We start from the raw sequence: 12095 nt of genomic DNA on the forward strand, positions 1-12095 counted from the left end.
GACTTGCACCTACTGCACACAACGCGCTGTATTTGAATCCCCAGGGACTGAGATGGCCCTGCTCCCCTGGAGCTCATGGTCTGTTATAGGAGGACAGATGGGATCACCACAAGATAGACAAGGGGTGTGGAGGGTTGGGGTGACAGCCCCACCTGGGAGAGGAGCCAGTGGTGTGTTTTGCAGGATCAGTGGGAGTTTTACAGATGGCAGAAGGCAATGAAGGCACCTATATTTATCCAGCTAATTTGGCTGAGCCTCCCCACTACAGGATGCCTCCGAACAGGGAAGAGCTTTGTGGCAGGCCTAGCCCTTGCCCCGGGTTCTACAGCCGCCTCCCTTTCAGTATTCCTTGTTACCATGGCTTTCGCTGTCACTGTGACCATGAATCTCCTGGAGCTCTGTCCAGCCCAAGTTACTTTGTCATGTTGGCCTTTGGGCAGCTGTCCTCCAGTGTGCGAGGTGATTCTCTGTACCAGTCCCCCATAGAGTGAGCTGGTTTCCTTCATTCCGTCGGCCAGGCATCTGAGCCACAGGAGCCGTTGGCAGTCACAGCTGGGTGTCACCGTGCAAGCTTGCCTGGCCTCCAGGCCCCGCCAGAGTCCTACTCACTGTGCGTCACTCAGCCTGTCAATGAAGACGGCAGCCCCACACCCAGTGTGGGCTCAAGTTCACAGCCAGGTCCAGACATGGCTGTATCCTTGGAGGAGCAACAGAAGAACTTTTAATTTTCTTTAAAACACAGTCAACTCTTGGTATCTGGGGTATCGATTCCAGAGCCCTGAGGGTGATGATGGCGGCTCACACCCCATGTGGAATAGTGTGGCATTTACAGTGCGAGGCGTACCCTCCCACACATTTGGAGTGGGCTCTGGGCAACCCAGAGCCTCTGATGCTGCCGCATTAATGCTCTGCAAACAGTTGCTGTGCTCTTGTCTGGGAATAATAGCAAGAAAAATTCTATATATGCTCAGTACTGGCACAGTTTTATTCAAAATACTTTTGGTCCACAGTTGGTTGGATCCTGAGACGTGGAGGCCACAGCTCTGAGTGGTGGCTGAGTCTAGAATGTGGCAGTGCTGTCCGAGTGTGTTCTCACTGTAGAACAGAAGGCGCCCAGCCTGAGCCCTCCTTAGAGATCCCCTTCTCAGGTGGACACCCCAGCAGCCAGAGTCCACGTGGCTTCTGATTTTTAGCATCCATGATGTTACAGGGTGTTGTGCATTTGGTTTTTCACCTGAAATGTCTTCCAGTTTCTTCCTGGTTTTAGAGGACCTGCCCCGGAGTTTCTTACCAAAGCTCGGGTGACATCTGAGGAAGGATCATTCCTTGGAGGGCTCTTGTGTGCATTGCTGAGTGGTCAGCAGTATATCCAGCCTTAACCCACTGGAGGCCAGTAACACCCTTTCTGGACAGAGAGGCCTCCAGGTGTGCTAGGGATCCCCTGGAGGGTTAACTCACCCCAGGTCTACCCCATTCTTTCTAAATGCCTCAGTCATTCCCAGCCAACCTCATGCTCTAAGCCTCAGTCTCCTCATCTGTGAAAAGGACATATTGGTGTCCTTCTACCGGGCCCCTGGGGATCCTATGAGCTAATGCAGTACTGGGCACAGGCTTGTCGAAAAGTTCTGCTAAGAACAGAACCCTTTGTATTAGTGATACGTGTAAAAATTATCATTCAGTGACCAGATCAAGCCTGATCACCTCCCCGGTCCTCTCTTCATCTGTACAAAGGAAACTACCACTGGACCTCACGAGTCTGTCAACGGCGGAAGCACCAGACTGCCCCTGGCAGACAGTGGAAGTGTACAGCTAGTCACTCTCGCCCCTGGCAGCCTGGCTTATTGTTATCCAAAAGAGGGGACTTCCCTGCCCAAGGTCCCTTCTCCCCAACTGGTCCCAGAGCTCAGTCTGAACAGTGGAGCCTTCCCCCGCCTGGGCCACAGCAGGCTCTGGGGTCACAGATGTCATTTCCTCCTGGCTCTGCCTCTTTCTCACTGTGCACCTTGGCCCTCTGACTTTATCTCTGACCTGCTTCCCCACCTGAGAAAGGAGGGCATGCCGACACCCACCTCCCAACAGACAGTGACGCTCGAGCCACACTGTGCAGTGGCCCAGCCAGGTTCAGTGTCATGGATGTTGATGTTGTCACGGTCAGCACTTCAGTACTGTGAAGTGGTTGGTTGGCATGGTGGTGGGGATCGTGACAGGCGGGGCTCACCCCTTGCAGAAGGCTAGGAGCCCACTGCCTCCAGCAGAACTTTCCATACCTGGGCCGCCCTAGCCAAGAAGGCCCGTGCCTGGGCCCTGCTCTGTGAGCCTGTGGCTGGTGCTGGGAAGCGGGGCCCTCCCCTGCAGTGGCTTCATTGTCCCAGGTAGCCTGCCTGAATAGCTCATCAGTCAGTGCAGTCTACTCCCCTTTCCTAATGATCCCTGGAGCAAGCCGACCCCGTAGTACTGTCACACAGCTAGCCCCAGAAGGCTTGCTAAGAGGTGTGCCCTGGAACACTAGATGGTCACCACTAGGAAGGGCGCTCCTAGCCGCTGGTGAGTCGAGCCTCCATGGTGCACAAGGGGGCCCGCCAATGAGGGCTGGAGCCCCACTCCCCCTGACTGCAGGTGACCCTTGAGGTGACTCTAGACCCCTTTCCAAGTGGGAAACTTGTTCTATGGCAAGCGTCACACACCCAGCAAGCGTCAGAGTCAGGGCTTGTACTTGGGGCTGTGCCCCCAGCCTGTGTGCTTGTCCCTTGGCACCTGTGGGGGGTTCATTCCAGCACCCACCACAGAAACCAGAACCTGAGGGTGCTCAGGCCCTTGCCTAAAGTGGCGAGGTACCTGCCCCCTCTGATGTCCTGTGTGCAATTCCAGGGTATGGGTCTGAAGGGGACACGGTGGGTAGCAGCAGGCCATGCAGCCCCTAAATTTACACACCATCGTGTGTATTGTGTGTGTTTTTCCCGGGGAACAGATCAGGGCTTTCTGAGCCTCTGGAGGGAGCTGTGGTCCGCAGATCAGAAAATGGGCTTTTTCTGCCCGAGGACGGCAGAAGGCTGCTCTCCTGTCAGGCCACCTCTCCCGTAGGAGTCTGGCCCAGCCCCACCCGGGCTGCCGCACAGTCCGTCCAGCTGACACTTGCTCCTTGTCTTTCAGGCCATCGCTCCTCTGTTGGAAAACAACCATCCCCCTCCAGACCTCTGTGAATTCTTTTGCAAGGTATGGTGTTGCTGAGGGGGGGCTGTCCACACGGTAGGGGTGGTTTACACAAAGTAGCTGAAAACCCAGGCCTCCAGCCTGGGGCCAGGGTCCCAGATGCAGGCAGAGGACATAAAGGGCACCTGTCCTTAGGACTACAGCCCCTCTGCCACACAGGTGACAAGTTAGAGCAGGGTCCCAGGGCAGGGGGCAGGGACGAGCATCTGGGTTCTCTTTGGAATAACTCCCTGGCTGTCTTGGGAAGCAGTTTGCAGAGATTTTCTGGGCTCCTGACGTCAGAGCTGGGTTATTCTTAGCCGAGGCTCCTCGAGGCACCAGCTGGCCCACGGTAGGGGCCAGCCGCAGGGCTTTCCCTAGGCAGGGGAAGCTGGCGGAGTGTTCCAGGTTAGCCCAGGGGAGCCTTGGAGCCAGGCGTCCATTCCCAGGGACGCAGAGCCAGCCTCGCAGCGGGACTCAAGCAGCACTGCCCAGCAGCACCAGGGCCAGGCCTCCTGCATTCCCAGGGATCAGGCACATGCTGGAGGCGGCACTAGCCCACACACCTGTCTGCTCTTTACTATGTGCTTGGCCTGGCTCTGTCCCCTCCCCGGAGCTCCCTCACTCCCACTCCCGCGCTTCCCATCCTCCTTCCTGCCCTATCTCCCTGGGCACATGAGGGTGGCCTCTGCCCCTTCCATGGTCATGTGCTGCCCTTAGGGGAGGTGCAGTCGCTGTGTCCAATCACGATACAAGCTGGAGAGACCGCAGAACAGGCACCAGGGGAGGAGGCTGGGCACCCAGCCCCAGCCAGGGAGTGCTCTGTGTGTCAAGGGTAGGATTGGAAAGAGAGATGTGACCGGGCCTTTGTCTTCAGCCTGCCTCTGCAGCAAGAGATCCTTTCCAGACATGCATACCTCTGCAGGCCTGAAGTGCTGGGGTGCGTCTGAGTGCCCAGAACCCAACAGGAGTCCACAGGTGCTAAAATGGAGGGTGCCGCCTTTCAGGATGCCATGGCCCAGTGAGCCGCTGGGCCACTTTCCTTGGGCTGGGAGCCCAGCAGGAAGCTGCGGGGATGCAGCCTGGCCTGAGCAGCTGTCTGGACTCACAGGCAGCCTCCCTTCTGGGTTTCCAAGTCCGTCTGTGTTCGTTTCCCAGGGAAGCCCTGGTTTCTCATATCCCAGGTCCATTGTCCTCATCCAGGGGTGGGCAGCTCAGCACCTCCATGGCCAGCTGGGTTATGAATGTGTGCAGGACGGTGGGGTGGGGGTCTGCTCAGCATGAAGGCCTTACATTTCAGTTCAGAAAACAGCACCATGCTGCTGAAGGAGAGCGGCTGGGATGGCTAAAGCCAGAGCATTTTCAGCTCCCTGGGTGTTGTCGAACCTGATCGTCAAGGTCCGTCAGACCAGGGGTGCTGGCTCTTGGTTCTGCAAGAGTCTTGTCATATAATAAATAGGAATCCTGTTGGAGTGGATTCCTTGACCTTGACTGCGCCATCTGAAGCAGTCTCACACTTTCAGATAGAAACAAAAAGCTAACTAGAGACTCTATTCCATGACACTTTTTTAATCCCATCCCCCCCAAAAAAAGCCATGGCACCCCTGTATCCACACAAAAATCTACACACATTTGTTCATAGCAGTTTCATTCATAACTGCCCAAACTCAGAAGCAACCGAGAACCCTCAGTGGACAAATGAATAAAAATCAGTGGTGCCTCCCTGCAGTGGGATCATACCCAGCATTAAAGAGTGTGGAGCTGTTGGGCTGGGGCTGGGGCTCAGTGGTAGAGCGCTCACCTCGCCCGTGCGAGACCCTGGGTTTGATCCTCAGCACCACATAAAAATAAATAAGTGAAATAAAGATCTGTGTCCAACTACAACTAAAAAATAAATATTAAAAAAAAGAGAGAGAGAGAGCGCTGTCGAGCCACAAAGGCACATTAGAAATAAAAGAAACCATACTGGAGAAGCTGCCCGCTGTGTGATTCCAGCTGCAGGCATAGCAACCCTGATCCCCAATTTGAAATCTGAAAATACTGCAGAATCCAAAGCTTCTCCAGCACTGATGTGACGCTACAAGTGGGAAACTCCTCACCTGGCAGGTCACAGTCAAAACACAGGCACACTAACGACGTTGTAGAACTTACAGAACGGCCTCCAGGCTGTGTGTAACCGGGTAGGAAGCACAGATGACTATTTAGACTTGGGTCTCATCCACAAGATGTCTCATGTACATACGAATATTCCAAAATCCAAAAAAAGAATGGAAACACTTCTGGTCTCTTACATTTCAAAGACGGGGTGTCAACCTATATTGATGTGCTGGGAAAAGCAAGGCTGTTGACACAGAAGGGAGATGAGAGATTGTCAGGCTTGGGGCGAGGGAAGGGTGAGGAGGCAGGATGCAGAGGACTTTGAGGGCAGTGAGCCTGCTCTGACTGCCTCTGCTGTGGTAGATACGTGTCCTTACACGTTGGTCCAATCCCAGAAAGTGTAGGACGCCAAGGGTGCACCCCAGTGTAAACAGTCGACTATGGGTGCTAATGACAAGCCAGTGTGGCTTCGAGGCCCGGGACAAGGGACAAGCATCGCCGTGCCCTTGGGATGTCGACGGGAGCTGTGCGGTTGAGTGGGCGGGTGCATATGGAACATCTCGCCATCTTCCTTGTGGTTTTGCTATGAGCCTAAACGTGCTGTAAAAATTGAAGGCTTTTTAAAAGTAACCTGGGCTCCCTGGCCCTGGCCCGCTGGAAGCTGCAGGCTGTATGGACGCTCCAGCTGAGTTGACCCACCGTCTCTCCCCAGCACTGCAGAGAGCGGCCCCGGTCCATGGTGGTCATTGAGGTGTTCACCCCCGTGGTCCAGAGAATCCTCAAGCATAACATGGTGAGTTCCTGACCCCCGACCGCCGTGCCCCAGCCTCCCAACCTCCTGCCTTCCCACAGATTTAGGGGATGGGGTGGTCCAGCAGTCTGTTCCGGGAGCTGGGAGTTTCATGCACCCACTTTCCTTGACTCGATTTTCTTCCATAAGGCCACAGGAAGAGTCTTTTCACAGTTGGTTAGAACAGTAGCAGCACTGGCTTAGGAGGCATGTTCTGTGCAAAGCAGACCCAGGGGTGGCGGGATGCACTCGTGTCCAGGACCTGAGCAGTGTGGTGGGAGGAAGAGCAGATCACGGTGGAGAGCCTGGTGACCAAGGTCAGCAGCAGTGACTCTTGTTGACAGCGGGGACCTTGAGATGAAGTGATGCAAACCGCACTTTACCCCTCCCCGCAGCCCATCACCCCGGTCTCACCTCAAAAAAAACCTCACACACATCCCAACCAAGGGCCCAAAATCCATCTAGCCATCCAAACCCGGGAGATGAGGAGCTGACACAGGAGAGGAGCCTAAGGAGACTGGCAGCCAGACATCATGTGGGATCCAGGAGGGGACCCCAGAGCAGAAAAGGGACATTAGGGGAAGTGATGGAAATCTGGATGAAGTATAGACTTTGCAGAATTGGACTGCCCAGTCACAGGATCCGGCACTTGTGATCTGTGGCTCCTTGTGTTCTCGCTGCCGAGGAGCACAGGGAAACAGGCTTCGTGGGCAGGGTCCACTGACCGGCACTGGGGCCTGGCTAGAAGTCAGATATTCACAGATTCCTCGCACACCTTCTTAGAGCCAAGGAGAGTGCCTGCGGGGTCATCAACCTCACAGCGAATGCACAGGAGCCTGGGACCCAGAAAGGCCAGGCAGTGCCCCACCCAGGTCTGTGGGTGGGGGCCAAGGAGCAGGCAGCCAGGGGGCCCATTCCCACCCACGAGGTACTGTGCCGGTCTGCAGCCTGGACGCTGAGGTCCCTGCGCAGGGGAGCACCTATTCTCTGCTCTTAGCCATCACACACCCTGATGGAGTGTTGCTTTTCTCTGAAATCCTCTAGATTCGGGGCAAATTCATCTTTTGTTTTCCAAACGTGGGAGGGGACACCGCATGCAGTTCTCTCCAGGACAACAGGGTGGGGAGGGGATTTCTGCCTTGACGTGGGCTCTTCTAGCTTTAAGGAGGAGCACTATCTGCTCTGGCCAGCTGGGAGGACAGGGCCTCTTCCTGCTGGCGTGTGGGGTGGTGAGGGTCCAGAACAGAGGCCTGGGTTTGGTTTGGTTTGGTTTGCAAGGGGTCTAACTTGTCAAAGCAGAGCCACGTGCCAGGCAATGTCTCTGGGGCACACAGACCCTGCTGTTTTGCATACTCCATGGTAGTCATTATTCACAGGGTTCTGGGGGGACCTCTGACATCAGGGAAAGAGTCAAAACTCTGCCTGCTGTCCTTGCATTTTCTCAGTCTCACAGCCCGAGTGTTGCCCACCTAAGTTTTCTGCATAGAATCACAACTGCTGCAGGGCACGCCCGAAGTCAGCAGAGGCCATGGTGGCCTGGCCTCAGGCACGAGGACCCCAGCACTCCTCAGCGTCAGGCACTGTGGAGCGTCCGCATCCCACAACCCACGGGTGTCTACTGACTAAACGCCACAGTGGGGTCAGGAGAGAACTGCAGACAGGACCAAGGAGCACGCACTGCTCTTGGGAAGGACCAGCGGTGGGCAGTGGGGGCTGGCGGAGCCAGACCTGGGGTCCTGGCCACACTGCAGGGCGCGGGGAGCCTTGACCTTTGTTCAAGGCCGCTTCTTCATGCTCAGTGAGCGGCCAAGGCTGCGGCCAGTGTGAGCAGGCACTGCCCCAGTGGTCCTGGGGGCCTGTGCAGCCCCTCTCACCCCAGAAGGGGCAGCAGCAGCCACACTTGGAGCCCTGCAGTTGGGGGGCCCAGAAGGGAGGTCTCCTTCTGCCTTCCTGTTCTGCAGGTGAGAACCCTGATTTGGGTGGTTTTTTCTCTGATGGATAGAGCGCTTGTGGTGTTGGGATGGAACCTAGGGCCTGTGCAGGCCAGGCAAGCGCTCACCACTAGTGCCCCTGCCATCAGGTGGCTTTCTTGATGGGTCCCCTAGTGGAAGGCATAGGATGAGCTGAGGGGTACCAGTGTCCTGCTGCCAGCCACTTGTCCAGAGAGCTTGGGCAGAATGGCCCTGGGCTCTTTCTGCTGGCTGCCCAGGACACCAGGCATGTACTGGGAAGACCAGGGTCATCCAGGTGCCTGGCAGCCCCAGGACCCCCCAACACCCCCATACACACACCACCACAGTGCTTCTTCCACACCCTTCTTTGAGCAACAGCACCCCCTGTCTCTCCCATCTGCCTTTTGTCCCCATGCGCCTTTGGTGGTGGCTTTCTATCCAGAGAAGTGTCATCAAACATTCCTTAGTTGGGTCCTGGAGCAGGGAGGCTGCACCTGGGCACTGTCAGCTTGTGGGCCACCTTCCCACCTGTCACTCCCTCACTCTGGGGAAGGAGCAGGTGTCTCCTTACTACGTGTGGTGGTTTGGGGACTCAGGGAGCTACTTTGTCCTGTGCTACTTATCTCTTCCACACCCCCAGCAAGTCCAGAGTCCTCCCCAAGTCGATGCCTGCACCAGGCACCTTGGCTTGGCTGGACTGAGGGCCTCAGATCACAGCTCAGAGATAGCAGGAGCCAAGACTCTCGGGGGGCCACAGAAGTGTACCTAGCTTCCTGGGGCTGTGGGAGGCTGGCTGGGCTCTGCAGGTCCCACACGGTCCTGCCGAGAGAGGAGGGGCTGAGCCCAGCAGCTCCTGTGCCCTGGGTCATCAAAGGCGAGAGCCAGGGCAGTGCTGGTTCTCCAGGTGACTGTGCTGAACCGTGCGTGAGCTTCCTAGAAGTGGGGCTTCCCGTTCTCTGTGCACTCCCGCAGAGCCGGACCCCACCCGCTCCAAGGTGCCTCCCCAACTCCCGCCCTCTGCTCTGTGTGCAGGACTTTGGGAAGTGCCCGCGACTGAGGCTCTTTACTCAGGAGTACATCCTCGCCTTGAACGAACTCAACGCGGGGATGGAGGTGGTGAAGAAGTTTATTCAGAGGTAGGTCTCCCGTCTGGCTTCTTCCCCTGGCCTGAGAGCCCGCTTCCCTCCCTCTTGGCCCCAGCACTCCATTCCGCGACGCCCAGGGGAGTTGGGTGGTGTTCCGCAGGCCTGCTGTCTTACCTTTACAAGGAACTCCACTAGATCCTCCCACCCTGTGTGGGCTGAGCTGCCTGCTTGTGGGGTAGCACTGTGCCAACCTCTCTAATCCCACGTCCTCCTGTATGGGCAGGGGCCGTGAGTCTGCATGAGGCAGCCCCTAGCAGGGTAGTGTTGCTCAGTAGGCACTTGGGAAGTGGTGGAAGTCCTAAGCAGTGCTGCCTTCTCCCCAGGTCCCTCAACCCCTGTGCCACCGGGTGGTTAAGAGAGGATCTTACCCTGGTGGCCTTAGAGAATCAGCAGGACTTTCGGCCACCTCCCACTCGTGACCAGGAGGCAGCCGGCTGCTCTTGCTCTTGCCCATTTCTGAGGTTCAGGCTTTGCCCGCTTGCTTTTCTTGTATTGCTCTTCACTTTTCTCTTCATACTTTAGTTTTACTTACCCAAGTACCCACTTCACCCTGTGAGTGTGGGAATTCAATGTGGTTAAAACGGTTCTGAAGCCTCCGAGTTCTGAAGTATCCCACCTGACCCTCCAGCGCGTTTCCAAACCCAAGTGCTGCTGTGTCCTTCTTCCAGAACCCTGGGGACCTCAGGTTCCCCTACAGCCCCCTTTATGGTTAGTGGAGCTTCACCAAGTGAGGCCTGTCTTGGGAAGGCTTAGTGACTGTCCTAGATCCATGCCAAGCCCAGATGACCATAAAATTTTTTCTTCCAAAAAAGTACACTTTTGAGAGTACAGTGGAATGTTAGGCGTGACTACTCCAGAACCAGCAGGTGCAGGTGTGGCTGCCCCGGGACACACAGGCACTAGTCTTTCTGTGAACCAGGAAGTTGGTGCTCATTGTCACTCTGGAGAAGGGGCCTGTTTCCCTCATGTGACAGCCATTGACACGGGGGAGCGTGCCAGGCCACTCAGCTGGCTCACCCTGCCCTCCACTCTTTTCCAGCATGCACGGCCCCACAGGGCACTGTCCCCACCCCCGGGTCCTGCCCAACCTGGTGGCCGTGTGCCTGGCTGCCATCTACTCCTGCTATGAAGAGTTCATCAACAGGTCAGTGCCACCCCGGGGGGCATGGGGGAGAGGTCACAGGGAGGTGGAATAGCTTCTGCTGGGCTGGATTCAAGTTTGCCAAGTCCCCTGGGCGTGTCAACGGGGGCATGGCCCTGGGAGGGTGCTGAGAAGGCAAGAGCTGCGTCTATGCCAGCACCCACAAGCTGCTAGGTGACCGGCTCTGGGAACCAGATTGTGTGCCGAGGACTCTGACCAGCTGGTGTGCAGCGTGGGGGGGTGCACATGTGAGTGCACGTGTGTGGGTGTGTGCACGTGGCACGGGCTCACAGTGAGGTCTGTTTCTGGCCTTGTCCTTGAGAGCACAGGGCTCTTCTGGCTTTTCTTGGGCACCTGTCTCAGGCCAGGCGTGGTTCTTGGTGCTGGAGATTAAGTATGGTCACCACTCCCCTGGCCCTTTGAGGCCTGGGTTCTATCCTGCAGACCAGTCAGCAGCAGGATTGTGTCAGTTGGGAAGAAGGGCTGTTCGCGAGGTGAGACAGAGCAGGCGGGCAGCAGGGGACCGGAGGAGGTCCTGCAGGGCCTCTTCCTGGAATCAGATCCCCAGGGGCTAACCCTGGACCCAGATGCAGGTGGAAACAGATGCAAGTGCAGGTAGAAGGAGACAGGGAAGAGGGGACAGCTGGTCCAGCTGAGTTAGCAAGCAGGTGACCACTGCAGGATGAGGTTAGTCATCCCCTGAGGGCCGACACTTGCAGTTCCCAGGCCCCTTTCCTTGCTGGTGGAGGTCTACTCCTGGGGTAGGCCCCCTCGGGTACCATGAGTTCATGAGGAAGTTTCTGCAGTGATCTCTAGTCATTGGAGGAGATGTGGCATGTGTATGATGGTGATGATGTCTGCTGCAGCCTCCCAGTTGTCCAGACAGTTCACTGCACAACTCCAAGGAATCAGTGTCTAGGCCCCACTGTAGCTGAAGATGCAACAGAGTGGACTTTGGTTTTTCCTCAAAGAAAAAGCAGTAGAGCACAGAGACTGTTTTAGTCAGCTTTTCCTTTGCTGTGACTGAAGGACCTGACCAGAACAGCTGCAGAGAAGGAAAGGTTTATTTGAGGGCTCACTGTTTCCGAGGTCTTAGTCCATAGAAGGCTGATTCCACTCCTTGGGGCTTGAGGTGAGGCTGGATGTCATGGAGAGTGTGGAGAGGGAAGCGCTCACTTCATCAGGAAGCAGAGGGACTCCACTCGCCAGATACAAATATATACCCGAAGCACACCCCAGTTCCCACCTCCTACGGCCATACCCACCACTCCAGTTACCACTCAGTTAATCCCGGTCAGGACTAAGTCACCGATTGGACTAAGATTCTCCTCCGAACCTTCTTGCCTTGTGTCACCTGTGAGTTTTTAGGGGACACCTCACATCCACACTATAATAGAAGCCCTGTGCAGACCGGACTTCTAGAACAAGCACCATGCTTTGAGGGTTAGAGGAAGGAGTGGGAAAGGGGCCTTGGTAAATCGGGGTGTCCCTGAGGCAGAGCGTTAAAAGGCAGGGCTGCTGTCCTTAACGCCTTCAGCCCCAGGTCCTGGCGTTCAAATGTGACCAGACCCTGGGGTTAGGGCATGGAGGACCAGCTGGTTGTTCCCAAGTGCCTGTCCTAAGGCCTGCAGCATGGATAAGAAGAGAAAGAAAAAATACAGAAAAGGAAGTCAGACAGTCCCCCGGACACCCAAGGCTCCCCTGTACACACTGGTGTTCGCTTGCCCTGGCCTTGGACTCCAGCTCTGAGGCACAGATGTGCACAGGACACCCCAGGCTCC

At 56.3% G+C, this 12095-nt stretch overlaps 1 protein-coding gene across 2 annotated transcripts in view; it reads left to right on the forward strand.

Moving 5' to 3' along the window:
- Cmip (c-Maf inducing protein) overlaps positions 1–12095 on the forward strand; it is a 193477-nt gene that overhangs the window by 155652 nt on the left and 25730 nt on the right. For both annotated transcript variants that reach the window (XM_078032727.1, XM_040280056.2), the window contains 4 exons: positions 3151–3213; positions 5999–6079; positions 9061–9164; positions 10213–10317. In XM_078032727.1, the coding sequence (XP_077888853.1) occupies positions 3151–3213; positions 5999–6079; positions 9061–9164; positions 10213–10317 (353 nt within the window). The remainder of the gene's footprint in view (positions 1–3150; positions 3214–5998; positions 6080–9060; positions 9165–10212; positions 10318–12095) is intronic.

This window comes from Ictidomys tridecemlineatus, chromosome 15 (genome assembly GCF_052094955.1).
Source record: "Ictidomys tridecemlineatus isolate mIctTri1 chromosome 15, mIctTri1.hap1, whole genome shotgun sequence".
In the NCBI taxonomy this organism is placed as follows: domain Eukaryota; kingdom Metazoa; phylum Chordata; class Mammalia; order Rodentia; family Sciuridae; genus Ictidomys; species Ictidomys tridecemlineatus.